The sequence below is a fragment of the Moschus berezovskii genome, chromosome 4, assembly GCF_049115385.1.
Source record: "Moschus berezovskii isolate FMDL1 chromosome 4, NW_MosBer_1.0, whole genome shotgun sequence".
NCBI classification, from domain to species: domain Eukaryota; kingdom Metazoa; phylum Chordata; class Mammalia; order Artiodactyla; family Moschidae; genus Moschus; species Moschus berezovskii.
The window spans coordinates 89,438,444-89,462,308 of NC_142463.1; the positions used below are offsets into that span (position 1 = coordinate 89,438,444).

The window sequence follows — 23,865 nt, forward strand, 5'->3', positions numbered from 1 at the left end:
ATGGGGGGAAGAGGCCACATGCCGCCGCCGCCGCCGCCTCTTGTTGACCGCACGCAGCCCGGGCCCGCGGAGCTCCGGCTACCGTGAGAGCGCCGGCCCGGCCCCGGCAGCCGCTCCCAGGACTTGTTGCTGCTGCGCTGCCGCCGCCGCTGCGGCGGGGAAGCCGGCTGCTCCGGGGCTCGGCGCGGACTGGGAGCAGGAGGGTGGCCCGTGTGAGTGTGAGCGGGCGCACCGCCCGGACCCTCGCAGTGCGCCTGGACGTTGCACTTCCCCGTCTTTTGGGAGGTGAACGGGGGGCGTGTCCCGGGCCCCTAGCGTCTGAGTGCCTCGGGTCCTAGCGGGGGGAACGTGTGTGTGTGCTTGCCCTGCTTTCCCGGGCGCCTCGCTTGAGTCCTCGGCTCTCCTTTTCCTCTCCTGACTCCCTCCCCGGCGCTGCCAGCCCAAACCCCAACCACCTGTGCACCCGAGAAATCCAACTCCTCTTGCTCCGTGCCCCGGGGGCGAGGCCGGGGCAGGGCCACGCCGCAGAGGGGGCCGCCGCCGCCTCCTGCCTCCTCCTCGTCTCCTCCCCTCCCCCGTCTGACGCTGCCTCCTCGGGAAGGGTGTTTGGAGGGCAGCGGCCGCCCCAAGCCGAAGCCCCGCAGCGCTTCTTATGATCAGCTCGGTGTGTGTCTCCTCCTACCGCGGGCGCAAGTCTGGGAACAAGCCTCCGTCCAAAACATGTCTGAAGGAGGAGATGGCCAAGGGCGAGGCGTCGGAGAAGATCATCATCAACGTGGGCGGCACGCGACATGAGACCTACCGCAGCACCCTGCGCACCCTACCGGGCACCCGCCTCGCCTGGCTGGCCGATCCCGACGGCGGGGGCCGGCCCGAGTCCGATGGCGGCGGTGCAGGCAGCAGCTGCGGCGGGGGCTGCGAGTTCTTCTTTGACCGACACCCGGGCGTCTTTGCTTACGTGCTTAACTACTACCGCACGGGCAAGCTGCACTGCCCCGCCGACGTGTGCGGCCCCCTCTTCGAGGAGGAGCTCACCTTCTGGGGCATCGACGAGACCGACGTGGAGCCCTGCTGCTGGATGACCTACCGGCAGCACCGCGACGCCGAGGAGGCGCTCGACATCTTCGAGAGCCCGGACGGAGGCGGTGGGGGCGCGGGGCCCGGCGACGAGGCCGGCGACGACGAACGGGAGCTGGCCCTGCAGCGCCTGGGGCCCCACGAAGGAGGCGCGGGCCCTGGCGCGGGGCCCGGGAGCTGCCGCGGCTGGCAGCCCCGCATGTGGGCGCTCTTCGAGGATCCCTACTCCTCCCGGGCGGCCAGGGTGAGTGGCAGGAGCCTGGGTCTCCTCTCGACCGAGACTGACTGACTTGACCACCACCTCCCTCCCAAATTCCCTTACTTTACATGGGGCCCCGTGGAAATCATACCCCCTTACCCCACACCGCGCCCCCTACACGCTTCAGGAGAGTGCACCCATCTGACTTACTACTTGGACCCAATCCAGCTCCTGCTTTAAGGCATCCCCCCTCGCAGCGAGTAGAAAACCCGTAGCTGCGCTCTTGCTTTTCCACCCCCTCCTTCCTGCTCAGGCGGCCTCTCTGCATCTACCCCCAATTCCTCTGAAGAACAGAGTCCTGGAGAGCTGGAATGAAGCCTTGAGCTGGGGTCAGGCAGGATTTGAGGCGATGGGAGGGAAACTAGGGTGTAAGTGGCCGATCTGGCAGGTCGTGGGGTTTGCTCCTTCCTTGTGTTCCATCTCATAGAAACCCTCCCAGCAGCTCAGTGTGCTAAGAACTGTGAGTTCTAGAGAAGGGGCCTCAGGCTTCAGCTCTTTAGCCATAATAGGCAGAACTGGGACCAGAACACCAGGTTTGGGAGAATCCTTTTTCCCAGGAAGAGCAAGATAAGTCAAGATGCCTGCCCCAAGCTATGCCCGAGGCTTTCTGGACACCGGAGTTGTCCTGGTCTCTGTTGGGATGAGGGGAGAGTCAGGCAGGAAGAGCCTAAGGTTCTGGGCCCTTCGGCTCCTACAGCCAGTGGCCAGCCACAGGCTGCCTGGTGATGATCCCAGATTTGTTGCTGCTGCTTTCTTCCTGCTGCAGCACAAATTGGCTTCCCAGAAAGCCCTGGTTCAGGTTTCTGCTTGAAATAGGTGACCTGGATGGTTGGGGAGGGGGGTGCAAGAGGAAGTGTAGGTTGATTTAGGCAAGATCTAGTCCCTTCCCACCACCCCCTCCTGAAGCCAATCCACTTTTCCCTAATCCTTTTAGGTGGAAGAGGGTGGTGGAGGGGTAGGGTTAAGCATCTTAAAAAAAAAAAGAAAACCTGAAGGATGGCTTTGATTCTCTAAAAAAGAGAACCCTGGAGGTTAGTGTCTGATCTCAAGCCTGGCTGGAGTCTGGAAGACTGAAGATCAACATGATGCATTGGATCTGGGTGTGGGGATGCTCTCCTGCGTCGGAAGCTGGTAGTTACCTCTGGCATCCCAAGTTGTCACATTAATGAGTCTCAGAGCTCTGCCGCCTTCCTCAGCACCTCTGGTGCTGGGCCTCAACCCAGTCATGGAAGGAAGAGCTCCACTCCCCCCACCCCCAGGGGAGAGCAGGAGATTGGGAAATGGGGCTTCCAGGATGGGCCAGGCTGGCATAAATGCTCTACCAGGGCACATGCATCTCCTGTGTTTAAGAGGAGGGAGGAGCAGAGGGGTCAGCGGCTGAGGCATACATCCTCGGGCAACCACTGGAAGGCAGGGACTGGTTTCAGGACTGAGAGCAAAGCTAGGGTGCCACCTCTGTTTCTTCCCCTGCAGCCCTGAGACCAGCTCAGGAGGTGAGGGCTCAGTGAGGCCCTGGCAGACTGTGAACCCCACGGGCTTCTCATGCAGTCCTCTAGCACAGCTGGTGTCCTCTCTCAGCTGTGTGCATAGTGAGAGGGGTGGGGTGTGGGCAGAGACAAGTGTAGATCCTTTAGGCTCTTTCAAAGTTGGCAGTAGAGGGAGGAGGAGGCTGATTTAACTTGGTGGAGTTGGGAAAAGAGAGCGTGCCAGGGAAGCAGGAATGAGATGAGATGCTTAGGGGCCCTATTTCTGAACATTCTGGGGTGTCTGAGACTTTTTGCCTACTCAGTTTCCTCTCCCTTGGATTCCAAGGGGCTGTACCATCAAGTGCATTTATTTTGTACTTAATTCACTGCTGAGTGGCCCAGGTGGGGCTCTGTGAGTAAGCTCCAAGCCTGGTTAGCCTCTAGAAGTCCTCCATGAGCCCAAAATATTAATAGTTGGCCCTTTTGATATATCAATAGAATCACAGTAGTGGGGGCAGTCCAGTTGAGGTCGGAAGTTTTGGGCCTGGGCTGGGTAAGTTCTTCCCACTTGACAAAGAAACCAGGATTCAGAGGTGTTAAGTGTCTTATCACAGACACTTAACTAATAAATAGTAGAACAAGCAAACCACCCCACGCAGCCTGCCTTCTGGTTGTTAACACTGATGTGCAGAGCTGTATGGAGCTCATGCCAGAAGGGGCTTGTTTCCTACAGAGGAACACAAGCCAAGGCAAGCCTTCAGCTGTTCCTGGGACACACAAGTGAGAGTACAAAAGTTTAAAAAATTAACTGATAGCAACTGCCATTTATTGAGCACTCCCTGCAGGTACTTTGCATTAATCCTCCCAGTAAACTACCAGCAGAGGCATTAATATTATCCTTATTTAAGACCGAGGCTGTGAGAGGGCAGACAACTTCTCTAGGGTCACACAGCTTGAGAGCGGTGGGCTGGGACTCAAAATCAGGGCTCCCTTGCTCCTCAGATGATCACGTGCTCTCGTTATCATACTTTTGAGGTGGCTCATTTCTTACTCTGGTCTGGGAGGTGTTCCAAGCTTCTGTACCTGCTGTGGATGACATCAGAAAACCCAGGGGCAGATGGGGACATCAGAAGGGACACTGACTCAGTTACACTTCCAGGCCTGAGGTACAGGGTTTCTGGGGCTGTGTTCTCCGAGCTCTATTTACCCGAGGCCAGTAACATGCCCCCCCCACCCCCACAGTGCTGTCCCCTGGGTCTGAGTGCATACCTTCCCTCCCTCAGGCCTCTTCCTGCTGCCTCCCTGGTCCCTGGACGGGGGCGTCCAGGGCCAGTAAGGGTAGAGGAGCCTCCCACTGACCCCGGGCATCTCTCTGCACACAGCAGCTGGTCATTTGAGTAGCGCGTTATGACAGAAGTAAAACAGATACAAACGGAAAATAAACTGAGATAATTATGGGAGGCTGTTGCCTAGCTACTGGCCTGGCCCACAGAGCCATTCCCCTTTGGGCTCACCCCACTCCCTTCACTGCATTCTGGGCCCATGGGTGGCTGCTGCTGTGGTTCTGTTCCCATGGCCTGACCTGGGAGCAAGCGCAAGGGGCAGGCTTGTCTTGGCCCCATCCGCCCACTGCCTGTGATCTAGGCAGAGTGAGGGATCAGCAACGGTGAGGGTGACTTCCCAGACTGTAGGGGACCAGTCGGGGTTTGGGCAGCATCCAGAGGTTCTAGAATCGGGCCTTCCTCCTTTTCTGATGGCTGACACGAGGCCTGATGGATGGGACCCTGGGCTGCTCACCTCCCTTATCCCTGTTCCCAGAGGTCCCCAGGGCTGATCTGGCTTAAAGTCCAGTTATTGACCCTCTTAAAGATGATAATCCTCCTTTGGGTAAATCAGTACCTGTTTTGAGTTTTCTCATGATGTTTCCCTTCTGAGTAGAGGGGGTGACCCCACAGGATCCCACTGCAGCCGGAGCTGGGGTTTCACATTGCTTAGGCATCCACTATGTGTCAGATGCTGGCACCTGGGCCTTTTTCTCATATCTGACCCATGTGAGGCATGAGTATTAACCTTAGCTTACAGAGAAGGTACGGAGAAGGCAATGGCAACCCACTCCAGTGTTCTTGCCTGGAGAATCCCAGGGACAGAGGAGCCTAGTGGGCTGCTGTCTATGGGGTCGCACAGAGTCGGACACGACTGAAGCGACTTAGCAGCAGCAGCAGCACAGAGAAGGAAACGGACACCAGAGGGGCTTGTTGAAGGTCACATAGCTGGTGGTAGAACTAGGATCTAAGCCCAGATCTTGGGCATCCCCCTGTGTGCTTGTCCCCTGCCTCTGCCACCTCCTGGGGCTCTGCTTGGAGAGGAACTCTGACTTCCGGAGGCCCTCTGCTGTCCTCCCACCCCTTCCTTCTCCCTCTGAACTAAAGCCCCCATCTCCTTGCTCCCCGGAGTCACTCACACCTGAGCTTGCTTGCTCCTTCTTTCCCTCACTGTGGGGCTTTTAAAGGACAAAAAGAAAGAAGGCTTGCTTGAGAGAGGAGACCAGGTTTTCCGTGGCCTGGGCAGAGGAATGAAACCAAGGCCTTCTAGGAAGGAAATGCAGAGCTTGCTTCCTGCTCACCTTTTCTGAAGGCCCTGGCTTCTCCTGTCTGGATGTTGCCTGGTACCAGCCACTTGGTGGGCATGACAGGCTTCTAAGTGAGGCCAGGGCTTGAGGTCCCCATGCCCTCTGTGTGAGAAAGGGCTACGAACCTGAGTAGGAGGCTGGGTGCCCTGGCTTCCATAGCACCCTTGGGAGGACAGTGCCAACACGCCCCAGGGCAGTCCCTCTGCCTCCTTCCCAGGAGCAGGAGCTGTGTCAGGCCAGGGCCTGCCTCCCACCCTCACACCTGTCTCTGCCCTTAGACAGCCTCCCAGGCTCCTCCTGGGCTTGTTTTCTGTTTTCCTCTCTTGTTCTGAACAGACCAACATTTGTCTCTGAACATCTTGTCTCTGGATGATGAGGTGTTTCTGTTTGTCACCGTTTGGGGTGGGGTGTAAGGTGGGGGAAGGGATAAAATAAACTTGGGCTATTTTGGAGAGTTGGGGGAGGAGCAGGCACGAACAGAGTCAGGCAGCTGGGCCTTAGGAACCAGGAGCCCCCAGGCCCCTCACCTCTGCCCATGGTCAGTGTTGGCCTGGGATGCTGGCACCAGGGTACGCATGCCACCTTTGTTCCTGGGCAGCTAGCCTGCTTCAACCTGACCCAGCTCCCTGCTGGGGTATTCCTCCAGCTGGGTGAGGTTACCCGCTCCTGGCAGGGATCCCCATCAGGCAGCAGGCTTGACCCACCTTGGAGAGCCACAGGGTCTGAGAGCCCAGGTGCCAGGAGGGATTCCTGGGCTCCCCTTTGTCACCTCTCCTCATGACAGGCTCCTTAGGACCGGGAGAGGGAGCAGGCAGTCAGTCACCTTGGCTTCAGTCATTCAGAAAACATTTATTGAGCATGTACTACATGCCAGATACCAGGGTGGCTTTTATAGAGACGAGTTAAAGGTGGTCTCTATTCCTGAAGAGAGCCAGGTCAGGTGGAGTAGGTGGCAGCCAGAGAAAATTGAGCGACAGGAAATGGTAAAGATAATACACATATATCATGAGAGGGGTCACAGTAGTCTTAAAAGATGAAGTGCAATAGGAGGTGAGGGGAGAAGCCACACGTCCCACTGCTGTGTGGGATTTATCGCCTTGGGAGGGGGGTTGGTATGCAGGGAAGTTTCAACGAGGAAATATTAATAGAAGTTAAACTGGGTAGGCCCTGCGTGATAATGACTTAGCTCCCTTAAATAATTTTTAGAAGGAAGCAGGTTATAAATAAATATATAAATAAATATTCAATGTGGGTAGTGCTTAAGCATACAGAGTTAGGGAAGAAGGGAATTTCCTAGCCAGGAGACCAGCCAGAGCAGAGATAGGACAGCATGGGACAGAAAGTCTTAAGGGGCAGGGGCGTTCTGGTGGATGGGCAAGAGCCTGGAGTCACATTTGTCTGAATAAGTTATTGGCCAGTGATCTGGGCTGGACTGAATTCCTTCTGGTGCTGGGACTCACCAGCTCTGGGCAGCTCAGTGGCCCTGAGTGCCTCCCAAGTGCTGAACTGGCAGAGGGTGGGCATGGTAGAGGCTGGTTCTGACCCTGGGACCAGAGGGTCCTGGCTCAGGACAGGAAGGCCCAGGGCAGCCTATGAAGGGAGAAGAGCAGGGTCCTTTGGCTGGGGCCTGGGCATCACAGAACAGGCCCTTATCCAGGAGCCCAGGGACATCTCAAAGATGCCTTGCCTTGCAGACTCCCTCTCCATTCCTGCCTCTCAGCCCCCAGGGCTGCCCACAGCCTTGCCAGTGCTGCCTGGGCACTAGGATCTTGCTTCCCCAGAAGGCTCAGCTCCACATCCATCCCCTCAGATCTTCCTCTGCAAGTGTCTTTGGCTGTGTTCTCAAATTCTCTTCTCCTACACTTCATCCTTAATATAGGTTTTTGGGCATGAGTCTTCTTATGTTTATCTGTCCATCTGTCTCCTTGGCCCTTCCTCCTTGGGCTCCCCTCCCCTGCTCCTGCTGATTGTAGTCAGTTCCCAATGACTGGTGTCTGTCACCTCCTCCCCACCCCCCTGACCCAGCCTGTGCCAGATTTCTGAGCCACTCTAGGCTCTGTGCTAAGTTTTACAAATATCAATTCTTTTAATCCTCGAAACAACCCTATTAGAGAGGTGCTCCTCTTAGCCCTTCAGTATGCTGTAGCCTCAGGGCCTTTGCACTGCCTGTTCCTGCTGCCTCTGGAGTTCTGCTGGGTCTTCACCTAACTTGCTCCCTCACTGCTTCAGGTCTCTGCTTCCATGTCACCTTGGCACTGAGGCCTTGCCTGACCACCCTATCTGAAATAGCTCCCCCACCCTCTCACTTCTTAACCTCCTTTCTCTTTTTCTCCCTAACACTGATACCATCTGACATACTATATTTTACTTATTTATTTGTTGACAGTCTGAGGGGCAAGGTGTTTTGCTTCCTGCTGTTCCACAGCACCCAGAACAGGGTCTGGCACATGGTAGGTACTCAATTTTTCATTTTATGAACAAAGATCCTAAGGCTCAGGGAGATCAAGAAGTTTGCCCAAGGCCTCCTGGGCTGTAACTGCAGAGCCAACTTGCACCCAAAAGTGTGTGACTTTACATAGTGTGTGTCCTGCATTGCCAAGGACAGTTGTGGAATGAGCTTGGTGAAGGACACTGGTCACAGGGGTGGCCCACCAGCTGAAACAGTTGGGTGTCGGGGGACAGATGGTTCCCCAACAGGTTACAGCTGGCCAGTGCGAGGGGCCCAGGAGAGCAGGAAGCTTGAAGGAACAGGGTGCTCCTTCACAGAAGCTAGGACCCTCCTGTCCAGAGTGGATTGAACCTCCTGCATCCTCCCACCTTGCAGGAGAGGGGCTTCTGCTGGCCAGACCAGTTCACATGGGCAGCTTTCCACCTGGACAGTTTTAACTTCCAGCAAAATCCATGCCATCTGTCCCCAGGCAATGGAAAGAAGGGACAACTTTGGCCATAGGAACCAGGCAAGTCGCTTCTCCCCAGGTCTCAAGTTTCATCATTTGTAAAACAGCAGAAAGGACATTGAGTTCAGTGACCTTCTAAATCTCACTTCTGAAAAGCAAAGACTTTGTGACAGTTTGGGTTCCAGATCCAACTCGTCCTCAGAAGCTGCAAGAGGGTGTTCACAGAGGCCCCCCTGCCCCGCTCAGCTCTGTTAACCATTTACTGAGGGCTCACTGTGCACCAGGCGCTTGCTGTGTCGAAGTTCACTCAATCCTTCAGTAACTCTACTGGGGACACTAGTACGTCCCATTGCGTAGCAAGGAAAGGGGCGCAGAGTGCACCCCTGCCCTGACTGCTTGGCAGGGGCAGTGGCAGAGGCACCCAGGGCTCCTTAGCTCTTTTTGGCCTGCAGTCTCAGCCCCCTGAGGCCACACAGCCCCGTGTGGGGCAGGAGCCGATGGGCAGTGCTCTGAGGAATCCTGCCAGCTGGCAGAACGGCCCAGGGTTGGGGTGAAGGGACTGGATAGGAGGCTCAAGTGTGAGGCCTTGACCTCTAAGTTGTAGTGCAGCTGCCTCCTCCCTGGTCCCTTTAACGTCCCAATCAAGAGTTGTGAGAATGGAACTTCCTTGGTGGTCCAGTGGTTAAGACTCTGTGCGTCCAATGCAGGGGGAGTGCGTTCAATCCCTGGTCTGGGAACTAAGATCCCACATGCTGTGCAGTGTAAGAAAAACAAAAAAATCACAGACCAAAAAAAGAGTTGTGAGAAAGACAGCAGTATCCTTGCCACCAAAGGAAAAAGACTGGGTAAAAGTAGGGCCACCACTTACAACATAATTTGGCTTAGGGAATATTTTGGGCCCTGAAGGGGAACCTGTAACCCCGGGACCCAATATGGGGCAACCTGCCAGAGCACAGGCCACTGTGTCCATCAGGGCTCGGCCTCAGCTCTGCCTGTCTCCTCAGGGAGTGAGTGCTTTCCAGGACCAGCCTAGAGGGGCCACACGGGAGACTGAGGCCCCATGTAGGTTTCATCAAGGAGGATTGTCCCACCTTTGGTCAAAGGGGCCAAGAGGAAAGATCAGTGAGTCAGGGGACCCAGCCTCAGTTTAACCCTCAACAACAAGTCCTTTTCCTAGTCTCTGTTGGCCCTGAGAGGTGGGCATATGTGCTTCCCTGTTGTCTGTCCTCACTCTGAGAGAGGAGCAGGGAGGGGTGGAAGTAAGTAGATGGGATGGTTCAGTGTTTCTTTTAAATAACGAGTGAACAGTGCAGGAATTGAGGGGTGGCTGGCAGCCGCTGGGCCTACCGCAGAAGGAGCCCATGGGACGGAGTTGAGGACGGCACCTTGGCTCTGCAGGTGGGCGAGGGTCCCGGCGCCACAGCACCCTTCTTCCCTGCTGCCCCCTCCCCTGCTCCCTGCACCCTCTGCTCTGTCCCTTGACAGCTTTTCGTGAACTTGTTTATCCAAATCGCTAATTAACTTCAGGTTGGGCTCCCAGGTGGGCCAACTCTCCTGGCTAACATTTCCTCCTGAGAGTGCAAGCTTCTGCTTCCCAGGCTTCCTGGCAGAGCTGGGATATACTGACCCCACCCCTCACCCCAGCCTCCTCTGCTTGGGAGAGCAGTGCCAGGACTCGGGGTTCCTCGTATCTCCACGGCCACTGGACATGTGCCTCCACCAGCTCATCTCTGGATGGCCTTGGAAAACCTATGGGCTGGAGCTATTTGCCTAATGCCCATGTCAGCTGTATTGTCTTGACAGCCCATTTCTCACAGGAAGAAAAATGAAACCAGACAGGGAACTTGAAATTCACCTTCGTGGGGAGAAGCAGGCAGAAGAAGCTACAGACAGAGTTGTCAAGTGGGAAAGCATGTCTGTGTCTGCTAATCTGCTTCTCCTAACTTACTGTATCTGATCAACCTGTCCATGCTCAAGTGTAAAAAAGTCTTAAGTTTAGTGTGTGGTGAGTGTCTGTCCCAAGTCAAAGGTATATGTTCCTAAGGGTAAAATTATCGGTCATCAAAGAGCTGGCTGGGAGAAGTATTGATAATTCAGATATGACTTTCCTTGGTTTATGAATTGACCCTGCCCGGAAGGTGTGAAAAGAAAGTAAATGGTGCTGAGTTCAAATCTGGTTTCCATCCCTTTAAGGCTGTGTGACCTTAGACAGTATATAACCTCTCTGATCCTCAGCTCCTCCTTTGGAAAATGGGATAATGGGGCCTACCTCATAGGGAAGGCTGAAGGTGACAACACAGAATGCCCAAGCGTGCCAGGCACAGTATAGAGAACTGATGAATTTTCATCCCCAAAGTTCCCTTCTCAGACTCACCTCTGCTCTAGAAATCCTTGGAGGCACTATTTCTTGCTTCATTTTCCCAGCTCATGAGCTTACGCGTGCTCAGTTATGTCCAACTCGTTGTGACTCTGTGGACTGTAGACCGCCAGGCTTCTCTGTGGAATTTTCCAGGCAAGAATCCTGGAGCGGGTTGTCATTTCCTACTTCAGGGGATCTTCCTGACCCAGGATCCAACCGGTGTCTCTTACATCTTCTGCATTGGCAGGAGGATTCTTTACCTCTAGCGCCACCTGGAGAGAGCACCATTCCCTCCATATTCTTCCTTGGTGTTTTGCGGTACTAAGAACAAGATGTGTCCGCCTACACCTGCAGACTCTCAGGGAGGAAAGCATCTCCGGGGAGCATCATTAGCTAGGGGGCAATGCCATGGCCAGGTGGAAATCGGAGTGGGGTGGGCATTTGAGGTTGCCAGGTGGTCATGGGGCACAGTCTTCCCTCATGTATCTTATTTAAGCTCAGCCCTCTGCTCAGGGAGCAAACCCACCTCCACCCTCCCAGCAGGACAGGCCACAGCAGGGGCTGTGGACCCAGCAACCAGTACCCTGACAGTGGTGAATGGGATCACATGAATAACAAATGAAGGCTCCGTAATTGGTGTTATTACACATGCCTTTCATCTCCTTTCATAATGATTGGACACTTAAACCCAGCTGTTCCTCTGCTGAGTGCCGCTGTCATCATTCTAGCTACGATCTCGGCAGCTGTCTAGATTGGCTGTTGCCATAACCTGATCCCAGTGGGTGCAGTTTATTTTTTATTGGTGCTCAGTGTCTCAGGACATGTCAGTTCTTGAGAAGGGCATGCGTGCGTGCTCAGTTATGTCCAACTATTTGCAACCCTATGGACCATAGCCCGCCAGACTCCGTCCATGGGATTCTCCAGGCAAGAATGCGGGAGTGGGTTGCCATGCTTTCCTCCAGGGGACCTTCCCAATTCAGGGATCGAACCTGCATCTCTTGCGGCTTCTGCATTGCAAGCAGATTCTTTACTGCTGAGCCACCAGGGAAGCCTCTTGAGAAGGGACAGAGTCGATATTCTGCACAGACTACCCTGTCTCCTGCCCTGGAGCAGGCTGTCTTCCTTCAAACACTTCTCACCATCTGGGCAGTCAGCTGGGACATCCTCGGGTGAGAGGCTGGCCAGAGGGGCTATGACAGGGCTTGAAGATGTCACGGCCAGAGCTTAATAGGTAGAAGGCCAGCCCCTTGCCTCTAGGTACTCCTTAATGCAGTGGCTCTCTTAACTTAGTGTGTATCAGAATTACTGGGAAGGATTGTTGAAACATTATTAGATCCTCCCCCCAGCATTTGTCATTCAGTAGGTTTGAGTGGGGCCTGAGACTTGGCATTTCTAACTGGTTCCCAATTGATGCTGATGCTGATGCTCCTGGTCCAGGCCCTCACTTTGAGGACCACTGCCTTAAAGTCTAGTTACTCGAGTTGCGGTCTGCGGACAAGCAGCCTCACCTGAGAGCCTGTTAGAAATGCAGAAGCCAAGGCCCTGCCCCTGACCTCCTGAATCAGAGTGGCTTTTAACAAGGTTCCCAGATGACTTATATAGCCATTCCAGTTTGAGAAGTTCAGAGCACGACAGGGTTAGAGTTGGGCAGAGGTAGGCAGTCGGCAGGATGGGGCAGCTATAGTTCTATGTTCAGTTCCTTCCAGCCAAGAGCAGCCTCTAACTTCTATGCACCTGCCAAGGACTGGGAAGTACTGCCTTACCAAGCACATGGATAAAGGGCCTCCGTGGTGGCTCAGACAGTAAAGAATATGCCTGCAATGCAGGAGACCTGGGTTCGATCTCTGGCTTGGGAAGATCTCCTGGAGAAGGGAATGGCTACCCACTCCGCTATTCTTGTCTGGTGAATTCCATGGACAGAGGAACCTGGCAGGCTATAGTCCATGGGGTCACAGAGTTGGACAGGGCTGAACAACTCACAACACACGGATGAAGACCCTCTGGGGAGGGAATTCCAGCCCCCCACTCTGCACCGTAATCCCGCCTCTCACCACCTGACAGACTGCCTGGTGACCTATGGCCCCTCCCTCCACAGGCAGAGGGCCCTGTCCCCGCTGGGCGCATCCATTCCTGACACAGCTGCCCTCACTCTCCTCCCCGCCCATAGGTGGTGGCCTTCGCCTCTCTCTTCTTCATCCTGGTGTCCATCACCACCTTCTGCCTAGAGACCCATGAGGCTTTCAACATCGACCGCAACGTGACGGAGATTCACCGGGTGGGGAATACTACCAGCGTGCGCTTCCGGCGGGAGGTGGAGACGGAGCCCATCCTGACCTACATCGAGGGCGTGTGTGTGCTGTGGTTCACGCTGGAATTCCTGGTGCGCATCGTGTGCTGCCCGGACACGCTGGACTTCGTCAAGAACCTGCTCAACATCATCGACTTCGTGGCCATCCTGCCCTTCTACCTGGAGGTGGGACTGAGTGGCCTGTCATCCAAGGCGGCCCGCGACGTGCTGGGCTTCTTGCGCGTGGTGCGCTTCGTGCGCATCCTACGCATCTTCAAGCTCACGCGCCACTTTGTGGGGCTGCGCGTGCTGGGCCACACCCTGCGCGCCAGCACCAACGAGTTCCTGCTGCTTATCATCTTCCTGGCTCTGGGCGTGCTTATCTTCGCCACCATGATCTACTACGCGGAGCGCATCGGCGCCAGGCCCTCCGACCCGCGGGGCAATGACCACACCGACTTCAAGAACATCCCCATCGGCTTCTGGTGGGCCGTCGTCACCATGACAACACTGGGCTACGGGGACATGTACCCCAAGACGTGGTCCGGCATGCTGGTGGGGGCGCTGTGTGCACTGGCCGGCGTGCTCACCATTGCCATGCCCGTGCCTGTCATTGTCAACAACTTCGGCATGTACTACTCTCTGGCCATGGCCAAGCAGAAGCTGCCCAAGAAACGGAAGAAGCATGTACCTCGGCCGCCCCAGCTGGAGTCACCCATTTACTGCAAGTCACAGGAGACCTCACCCAGGGACAGCACCTACAGTGATGCCAGCCCCCCTGCCCCAGAAGAGGGTGTGGTTGAGAGGAAACGGGCAGGTGAGGAAAGCCGCCTCTCCCGTGGTGGCCAGGGGAGCTCCCAACTGAAACTCAGTCATTGGAGTTTGGGGTTGCACTCTTGTTGCACTGGCTACCCTAAATATAAGGCATGCCTTTAGGAAGCCACAGCATTGAGGTTGAATCTCCATTTTCTGATAGCTTCCTGAACATCAGGCTCTGTAGAAAAAATATCCCACAAAATTTAGGTTTTTATGGGCAGTGCATGGGACTGTAAATGAGAAGCCTGGGTTTCCAATCCTGTCTTGGCCAGTGTGCTGTGTGCCCCCAGGCCAGTCATTCACCCTTTCTGGGTATAAATGCCTCGCCTGTAAAACAGAAATGCTATCAATATCTTACTTCCAAGACTTGGGCAAGCCCCAAATGAATAACGGATATGAAGGTACTTTGAGAAGTTAAACCCACTTTACAAATATCAGGCACTGTCATTATTAGCTGGGGAGGAGGGCAGCTGTTCTCCTGAGGAGCATCAACACATGAATCATTTCTTTCCAAACGTTCGAGTCTGGTGTCTCTTGGCCTAATAAATGTGATAACGTAATGGCTGTGGGAGGCTGCCTTCCATTTGGCACAAGCTAGATTGAGTCCTGGGCCTGGGGTTTAACATGGATGCAAGGGAACCAAGAGGGAGCAACCCAGACAAGGTTGGGAGAGAGGAAAGGAAAGGGAAAAAACTGGTAGCTGCAAGGTGGAATAAGCAGACCTGAGGGTCTGACTCATGCTATCCAAGGATGGGAAAGGCCAGCTCAGGAAAGCTTGCTTCCATCTGAGTCAAGAGATGAAAGGAAATTGGCTTCATCCACAACAGCACAGAGTTAAGCTGGAGAGTGGGAACTCAGTTGTTAGGAATGGGATGAGCTCCTGAGAGAGGTGTGAGATTCCTAGTATGGGGGCGTCCATTGGACACCAGGCCACTGGGGAGCTGCTCATAAGACAGCAACTCCCTCTGGGCATGGCTCTGGGGATAAAGTGGGACTTGTCCTTGTGGGGAGGTGCCTGACTCAGGATATTCACCTGTGGCCTGTTGGTGGGGGCCCATCCTACTTGCCGGGGTCATTCAAGGGCATGGGTCTTTCAAAGACCTTGATGGAACCCTTAGGCTCCCCTTCTCTCCCCCACCAAAATGGTACCTTCTTCCCAGATTCCTGAACAGAAATCTCCCAGCCAGTACCCCAGGGAATTTCAGTTCTACCCTGAGGTCCATTCAGGGCTCAGAGGGTAAGTTAATATCACAATGTACAAGCCCTTAGGCTTCTGCCATGCACACTTCACCTGTGGCACCATGAGCTGTGCCTTAGCCTGACCCTAACTGCTCAGTCACAGTAAGGGCATTCCTGGTCCCTGCCTTCAGACCAACTGGCCACCGCCCTTCTCCTGACCCAGGGACTCAGCTTTGCCTGTGCTGTTGCCTGTCCGGTGGAGCAGGGTCGGGGCTAAGAGCATACAGCAGTGGGAGCAGAATTGGAGCCTCCTCCCCTTGGGACTGGCAGGAGGGGTCTTCCCCCAGACACAAGTGAGCCCCTGAGACAAAGGGCTCTGAATCCTTTAGGCATCAACTCTGGCTTGGATGCCTGGTGACTAAGAGTAAGTGCATTCAGGTGGCCCAGGAAGTCAGCTGTGGAAGCCACTCTGTAAGTTTAATCACATCAAGCCAGACACTCTCCCAGGGAATGCATACTCATCTAAGGGTCAGCCTGAGCCAGACCCAAGGAGGCAGCAGACTCTACTGCCTGCCTTGGGCTGATCTCACAGGGCCAACTTGGGGAGTCTCTGCTTTTGGGGTATCTGTGGCTCCATCTCCAGCCAAGACTGAGAGGAAAGCCAGCATCCCACTCTTTGCCCCCAGGAGCAGGCCCACCCCCTGGTTCTGGCAGCACCTTCCCTGTGGGTTGGGTAAGTGATGCTGTAGGTCTGGGATCAGCCCTCCTGCAGCCTCCTTTCTGTCTGCCCCTTTAGATTCCAAGCAGAACGGTGATGCCAATGCGGTGCTGTCGGACGAGGAAGGAGCCGGCCTCACCCAGCCCCTGGCCTCCGCCCCCACCCCTGAAGAGCGCAGGGCCTTGCACCGCTCCGGCACCCGAGACAGAAACAAGAAGGCAGCTGCCTGCTTCCTGCTCAGCGCTGGGGACTATGCCTGCGCCGATGGTAGTGTCCGCAAAGGTATGGCTCCCCAGGCCGGGCAGGGGGGGAGCCCCCATGGAGCTGAGTCTCCCCAGTGTCCCCCATGGAGCTTGAGGTCCCCTCCTCCTCTGAGGCCATGGCCACCATCTCCTCTGCCTTGGACGCACCCTCGCTTTTAGGATGGGTCCCCTGATGTTTTAGTCCGTGGATTAGAAAGGCCCGCGACATCCCCAGAAGGTACACAGAACCCCCCTACCTGCCAGGTGCCCTCTGGAAAGACAAGTGCTGGAGGGTAAAGGGACCGCAGATTAGGGCTCCTGCCCACTCCTTCCATTTGATCACCTTCCCTTCCTCTGGTTCCTGCTCTGACCTTTAGGCCTGACTCCACAGTGTCATTGCTAGCCTTCACCTGGGCCTCCCTTAAACACAGCTCAGACTTCCTAAGTAGTCCCAGGAGACTCCCGGGAGTCTCAGGAGTCAGGGTGAGAATGGGGTTCTGGTGTGAGGTCTTCAGAGAGCCTGGCAAGGCCCTACCTCCTCTGTCCTACACTGGGGTCCTACAGCCTAGCTGTGCAAGCCCCTGGGATGTGACTGTCCCTTCCTGGTAAAGCCAAAAGATGACCAGGGCCTGGGAGTGGGTAGGGAGAGGGGGTATGTTCTGAGGTATGTTCTGAAGGATTTAGAGAGTTCAAGCGATAGCTAAAATTCCATCCACAGTGGAGCTAGGGGATTCCTGGCCTGACCAAGCGGGACTGAAATGATTAGGGATGGTGGAGTGCCATGAGGGCTGAGGACCAGGGCTCTCGAGCCCCAGTGCTCCTTCTGCCCAGTCCCCATTACTTTTTTGTCTTTTCTGCCCTGTCCTTGTCATCTAACCTCTCTTAAAAGCCTGCCTAGTTTCAGGACAAACCCCAATTCTTACCCCAAAACAGCAGGTATGCAGGCTGCTTCTTAACTAGTCTCTCAGTCCAACCCCTTTCCCCCCGCTGCTTCCCATCATCCCCAAATCCCAAACCAAAACAAGGTCAAGTGAGGCAGGGACAGTAGCTGCTGTAGGAATAGCCTGTGATGTCTCTGTCCCCACAAGGATGTCCCTTGGCCTGCCCAGCCCAGGAAATGTCCAGGATACCTTCCCAGGCCCTTTCCCTGGCCTGCTCATCACCACTGTCCCCAGGGCACCCTGACCCTAACCAAGCCCTGAGAGCTATGTGTCCAGTTTTGCTGGACATGTGCCCTGTTGGGTGGCAGAAGCAGGAGCAGCAATCTGGAACCTGGATGTGGCCCAGCTAAATTTAGAGCTATAAATGGATGGTGCTCAGACCGCTTACGCACTCTCCTGTGCTCCTCTGGTCACCCTTGGCCTCTGTGTAGCCCAATCCTTGGGCTCTGGGCGTGCTTGTCCCTCCTGCCCCCACCCCCACTCCAAACACACTGAGGCTTCTCCTGTGTCCTGGTTCAGATCTGGAGCCTTGCTCTGACTGGAGAATGCTAAGTGGTTAGCATAGAAGTTGGGGTGGCAGGGACCCCACCCCCCCATGGAAGACTTGAGCAAACAGAACCAAATCCTGAGCACCCCTGTTTTCATCCAGGGTGGTGAAGACTCAGTGGAAGTAGCGGTGTGGAGGAGGAGGCTGTGAGGGTGCAAGTCAGAGGAGAGACCCTGAGGTCCTGGGGAGCAGGTCCCGTCTGGGAAGGGGACCGCGTGTGAGCACGCGTGGGGCTGGGAAGCCTGAGTCCCACCACCGTATCTCTCTGGGTGCTTGTGGGGCCTGGCTGCTCTATTTTCAAGATGCCTCCACACTGCTTCTTGGCAACAAGCATGTAGCTCAGCCAATTAAGAGTGACCTTCGAGAGGGAACAGGTGGGTTGCTGGGAAACAGGCCCTGCTAAGGAAGCGTGGCAATTAGCATCACCAAACTCCCAGTGTGCATTTGGCAACTTTACCCATGCCAGACCACGCCACATTTCTCTGCGCTTGGGCTACATTCAGGTCCAGGAGGGAGTGGGCCCAGGCCTCCTGCAGCCACCAGCACAGACACCAGTGAAACCTACGTGACAGAGTATGAACTCCCTGGGAGGAAAGCGGTGCGTGATCATTAGGCCTTCTTAGGGTTGAGAAAGGAGGGTCCTGAGGGGCTGCGGGGTCTTTGTACAACTGGAGGGAAACTTACCTGGGGCTGATGACAAAGCAAAGGGCAGCTGAGGGTGGGGCCCTGGAGTCCATCTGGAGACCAGAGAGAGCCAGGAAGCCTTTCCCAGCTGAACCAGACCTCTGCAGCCAGCCCTGGGGCTGCCTGCCCCGCTGGGTCCCTGGAACACGGATCCCATGGAGCGTCTCAGGCGAGGAACTGCACCCCCCTGACCCATGTGCCTTTTCTTCACCAAGGCTGTGGAAAGTCCCGGAGCCTAAACAACATAGCGGGAGCGGCTGGAACCAGTCTGGGGCTGTCTCCACTGGCATCGCGATACAGCTCACCCTACCCTCTGAGAAAGCCCCTGCTCGCCCACCCCTTCCACCCGCTCACCAGCCCACCCCCTGGACACTCGGCCTCGTAGCTGCACCCTCAGCTCTCCCCGACCCTGGGCACCCGCACACAAACAGGCACACGTATGCCTTCAGCCTCATCCCTCCTGGGTCTTCGGGAGTCAAACAGGATACAGGAGAATTGAGGCCCCCGAGCCTCCTGTCCACAACATCCAGCTCCCTAAAAGTTTCAGCCCTGGAGCCTAAGAGCGAGGGGAGATTACTTCCAGGCCTCCTACCCCACTCACTCCCATTCTCAGCTGAAGGTGCCGTCACCCCTAGGATTCGGTAACTGTGTCTCTGGGTCCTGCCTCCCGCTCAGGCTCCCACCTAAATCACAGCAAATGCACCCCCATCCCTCAGGGCCTTCAACCAGTAACTGAACAGCCTGTAGTTGAACATCTCTGTCTGTCTGTCTGTCCATCCCACACCCAGAGCAACCAGGAATAAGGCTGTCCCCTGGGGCGTGGGGCGCAGGCAGGAGTTCCTAAGTTGGAGCCCTAGGGTAGGCGGCCTAGATGCGGGGATGTCCCCCTCTAGGCTGGAGCCCAGCCTCCCATCTGTGCCCCACCCCCCTGAGCTGCGGCATCACTAGCCACGCTGCTTCCCCTGCTTCCTCTACAGCTCTCCTTCCTCTCCTGCTCCCTCCAGCTCCCAGTCCTGCCTCTGAGTCACCTGCCGCTCCCACCCATCCTCTGCGCTGCCAGAACCGGAGACTCATCTAATTTCTATAATTAAGTGTATTCATTTACTTAACGAGCCCAGGAGCACAACAGGTTTGTGAGTCACGGAGTGAGCAGGGGTGCACCCCGGGCAGGGGCAGCTGAGGGGAAGTGCAGGGCCAGGAGCCGTCCTGCCCCGCCCGCGGCTGCCGCAGGGGCACGTGGCCACGCCCAGGGCCGGCCGAGCCGCAGGGGGCGCCTCCCCAGGGCAGGCCCCCAGCGCACAGCCAGGCTCGCCAGGACGGCTTCAGCCCATCAGCCCAGGGACTCGGAACGCCTCAGCCAAGACATTTCCTGTTTCACCTGATGGGAATTAGACCTGACAGCAGAGCTGGGCGTCTGGCAATTTTTAGAGCCAGATTATGCAACTTTGTGGAGGGAATGACTAAGTAAGGTCCATGTCTGCTCCTTCCAGAATGGGCAGAGATGGGTACCGCCAGACAGCATTCGGGGACTCGGCAGGAGGCTGGGGACTCTGGAAGCCGCCCCAGAAGGTGAACTGGGCAGAAAGGTCAGACCATTTCATGGGATTGCAGGGGATTATGAAGAAGAGCATATTCTAGAAACATTCCCATTTCAGTCAGTGCCTTCTTCAGCCTTGGGCTGAAGGAAATTCTCTTCAAGGTGGGTCCTGGGCTCTCCCCGCTCTGCTGTGGTCTGTGGGGCTGGTGTCCTGTTTGCTCTGAGGAGGAAGAGAAGAAGAGCTGAGAAGATACAGGACCATTCATGCCACTGCCCCTCAGAAGGGGACACGGAGAGGCAAGCCCTGGGGAGCAGGACAGAGAACAGGGCACCGTCTGCCCTTTCAGTCCGGGCTGAGAGCCCAGCTTCTCTCTCAGTAGGATGGTTTAGATCCTGCCCCCACTGGGCTCCCAGGTGCTGGGGTCCTGACTCCCACACGGACACCGTGAGTGAGGTGACCAGTACATAGCATGGGCACTATAGCTGTTTCCTCCTCTCACTTGCCTTTCTGGTTCAGGGAACTGAGGCGGCTATTTCTGTGGCAGCCCTCAAGTTGTCAGGAGCCCAAGTTTCCACGGCACCCACCGCCTCCTTCCCTCTTCCCTCCCACAGGAACGGGCATGCTCATGGCACCCCCATGGTGGGCACAGATGTCCCTGGGCGACATGATGCAGGAGTGCCAGCCTGGGGCCCCTTGTGCCTTGGCGGGGGGGCATCTGGGTGGGCTCCCACACACCCCTCCTGGCTGTCTGGCTTCTGTAGGGCTGACACAGGATTGAGCCAACAGGATCGCTGAGTAGCTTGCCCACCCCAGCTCCCTCTCAGGGTCCTGGGAAAGGACAGAGTGAGTTTACAGGGCCCCACAGTACTCTAGGCCCTGCCTGGGAAGGTGGCCCTCTTCACAGACCTCAGGCTTGCCCAGGCCCTGGGCCTCCCCTTTTTAGGAGAAAGCCCCGTCTTCCACCCGCAATCTGAGAGCACAGTTTGCTTTCCCTTGCCTTTGGATTTGGGCTTGTACCCATTACTTTGGCTTCTAACCATCTTCCCCTTCAGCTGGGGCCCAGCCCATCCTCGCAGAGCAGGGGAAGCAGCCCAGGCAGGAGTTGCTCCCTTTCCTGTTTGTACTAGTTGCTGCTGACAACTGTGGAAACCAGTCCTCAGCCCTCAGAGCTTCTGAGAGGGGAATCTGTGAGCTGGAGCCAGAGGGGAGGGTGCATGGGAGTCAGAGGAGAAGCTGTGCAACAGCCCTGGCTCCCTTTTTGCAGAGCTTCCTCGGGGCAGGGCCTCGTCTGCCCTGGCCAGAGAGTATCACCTCCCAAAGTCCCTGCCCCCACTGCAGCCTCCTGCCTGCCCTACCTGTGTCCCAGCTAGGAAGGCAGGGGAAGGGCAGGCCCAGGCCACTGCCGTCCCAGGCTGAGAAGGAGGATGTCTGGAAGGGCTCGCTGAGGTGTTGGGTTTCCTGCCTGCTCTCCTGAGATGGGCACATTCATCCTCCCTGAGCTTCCTCTTCAGCACTCACCCTGCAGCTGCTGGGACTCTTCCTGCCAGACTGAGGAAAGGGGCTGGGCTGACATGGAAGCACACTCAGGAGCCTTCCTCACCAGCTCCTGGGACAGTGGACTAGCCCCAGGTGGCGACAGCAGATGGAACTGTGTTGGGTGGGTGGGGAGCACAGGCTGGGCAGGTGATGGCCTGTGGGCTGAGAACCCCGGCAGGAACTTCGCTTGCTGCCTCCATGCCAGGCTGCAGAGCTGTGGTCCCTCTCCCCACCGCACTGCAGCTTTGGGGACCGGAGGGCTCCTGGTTCCTGGAGTTCATTACGCGACAGGTATGGAGCTGAGCTGTGACATCACCTATGGGCCACTGTGGCCCAGTGCTGGGCTGGCAGAAGGATGATGAAGGGCTCACCCTTTCCTTCCTCTCCCTGCTGTTTCTGGTTTCTTAACTCCAGGCCCCAGGCCTTGCATCTCTGGCCTACTCCTTAGCCCACAGTGCGTGGGTCAGCAGCTGCCTTCCTGCTAATATCTCAGTCTTCGTTTCTCCCTTTCTTTTGCTGAACTCCTTACCTCTCAAGAAGGCAATGTTGAGCCGAAAGCGTGCGTCCCAGTGTCTCACTCCTGTGCTCTTTAAACACAGAGACCTGCCAAGACGCCCTCTCGTCCAACTATGCCCAGGCCGAAGTCCTCACCCTCTCTTAAAGCGGCACCAACGTGAGAGAGACAGGCAGACAGACAGAAAGCCAGAGGCTTAGGGCAACTCTGGAACCCAGGCAAGAATCTTTCGCTGGGAAAGACTCATATCCTTGATTGCACAGGACTGATGGAAAACCTCCCATGTGACCCTCGGGGCCCAGAGCCATCGGGTCTGCTGTCCTTGTTCTGCTGTACATTGAAGAGACATATACGCACATATAGTATCTATATTCATACATACTGTACTGTTGTGTGTCGTGCACGTGCTCTTGGTGGGCTGTCTTCTTTGTTAGGCTGTGTCTCCCCAAATCCTTGCCCCACCCCACCCCGTTTCCCTTCACTGATTCTTTGTTTCTGCTGAATGTGTGTGTGGAATATCCCAGGAAAAATACACCTGGGAACTGCCAGTCCAGCTGGGTGGTCCCAGGCTAGACTCTCCCTCTTGGGAGCATTTCCCCTGTGGGCCAGAGGCTGGTGGAAGGCCAGATTGCCCCCTGGGGTCACTGCTCCACTGGCCTCACCCCACCCCAGATTGGGGCTCTACCTCCCACCCCATGCCCCAGTTGTTGGGGGACTTCCCAGGGCTCCTCTGCAGCTTCTTCCACTCCTTTCTCCGCCTTCCCTGTGTCCTTGACTGAGGGGGTGTTTTGTCTTTTCTTATTTCTGGTTTTTTGTTCTGTCTCCTTCGTCCGTTTGTTTTCCAAAGATGCTGCTGGGCAGACGGGCAGGGAAGGGGCCTGTCTGCCCATCTGGCTCAGGGGTCTGAGAAGGGGAAGCCGCGGGCGAGCGGAGACCAGTTGCAATACTGTACTTCCTGGCTGGTGGCCAGAGGATGCGTGCAATAGCCGAGGCCAGGTGCCCCCCTTCGACCTTGGCCTCTGCCCCTGCCTCAGCCCTCCCTCCACACTCCCAGCCCCTCCCTGATGTTGGTCGTCCTCTTCTAAAGCTGTCCCCTCGTGCGTCTGAGGCATGCCTAGGCTGGGCCCTCCTGCCCTGTCCGCATGCCTGTGACTGTCATGCCGTGCTCAAGCCCCAATAAAGACATCTGGAGCGTTCTGCTGTGCCTTCTGTGTGACTGCCTCCGCCTCTCCTTTCTATGTCTGTGGGGATCTCCCTGGCTGCTCCCCCAGCATCTAAGAAATGCATCCTCCTAACCCCACCCCCACCAGGAATCACCAGTGGAGCCCAACTCCTGCATTTAGAACCAGACACGAATGCTGGAGATGAGGAGTGATTCTGGCCAAGGTCACACCGGGAGGACTAACCTGGGACCTAGGCTCCTGGGCAGTGATCTCCACCTTTGCCACCATTCCCCCCGCCCCCCCACCGTAACCTGGAAGAAGGGACTTGTTCATTTCAGCGGTTCCACTGTATTCCTCCTTGGTTTGCAGGGAGCTTCCTCTCTCCCCTGAAATTGCACCAGTTCTGTGTGGGCCCAGGCCCAGGGGATGCCGGAGTTGTTGTAATGACTGGATGGCTGATGAACTGAGGCCGACGAGGGCCTGGGACCGCTGAGGGCTGGGAAGTTAACAGTCCTGGGCCCAGATAGGAGGTGGGGGTAGTGGGGAATGCTCAGATGTCATCCCTACCCTAGATCCTCCTACAGTTACACAGGGGCTTGGCTTCAGGGCTGTCCCCCCTGAGTCGCTCAGATGGCCCACAACCAACTAATGCTCGGCTGTCGCCCTCCAGAAGTTACTGATAATTACTGAAGAAGGGCCCAGTGTTTTTGTTTTGCACAGGGCTCTGAATTATGTAGCCTGGGCACACGTTTGCTCTCCTTACTCGAGTCAGTGGGCAGATGGGGGACCTCAGTTCATCTGCCACTTCCCAGCTGGGTAACTTGGGGCAATTCCCTGAACCTCAGTTTCCCTGCCTGTAGAATGGGTGTAATGATAGTACCCATCTCAGAGCCAGTGAATGTGAAGGCCTGACCCAGGGTCATCTGTCCAGGAAAGGACAGGAGCTCACCAGGGAGCAGGGTGAGCAGAGGGGAGGGGAGAAGCAAGGGGAAGCCTGTTCCTGAAGCAGAGAG

At 56.2% G+C, this 23,865-nt stretch overlaps 1 protein-coding gene across 5 annotated transcripts; it reads left to right on the top strand.

Moving 5' to 3' along the window:
* Window positions 1-652: 652 nt before the first annotated feature.
* On the top strand, window positions 653-22,893 carry KCNC4 (potassium voltage-gated channel subfamily C member 4). Of its 5 annotated transcripts, none has more exons than XR_008682773.2 (5): window positions 653-1,321; window positions 12,855-13,791; window positions 15,766-15,969; window positions 19,079-19,230; window positions 21,775-22,893. XR_008682773.2 is itself a non-coding variant. In XM_088835560.1 (4 exons), the coding sequence occupies exons 1-4, from the start codon at window positions 653-655 to the stop codon at window positions 21,766-21,768; spliced, it is 1,866 nt and encodes a 621-aa protein (XP_088691686.1). In that variant the 3' UTR covers window positions 21,769-22,893. The 5 variants fall into 5 exon arrangements, 3 of the variants coding, with proteins under 3 accessions (XP_088691686.1, XP_055258821.1, XP_055258819.1); XR_016037252.1 differs by having other exon boundaries at window positions 19,106-19,230; XM_088835560.1 differs by lacking the exon at window positions 19,079-19,230 and having other exon boundaries at window positions 21,713-22,893.
* The last annotated feature ends 972 nt before the right edge of the window (window positions 22,894-23,865 follow it).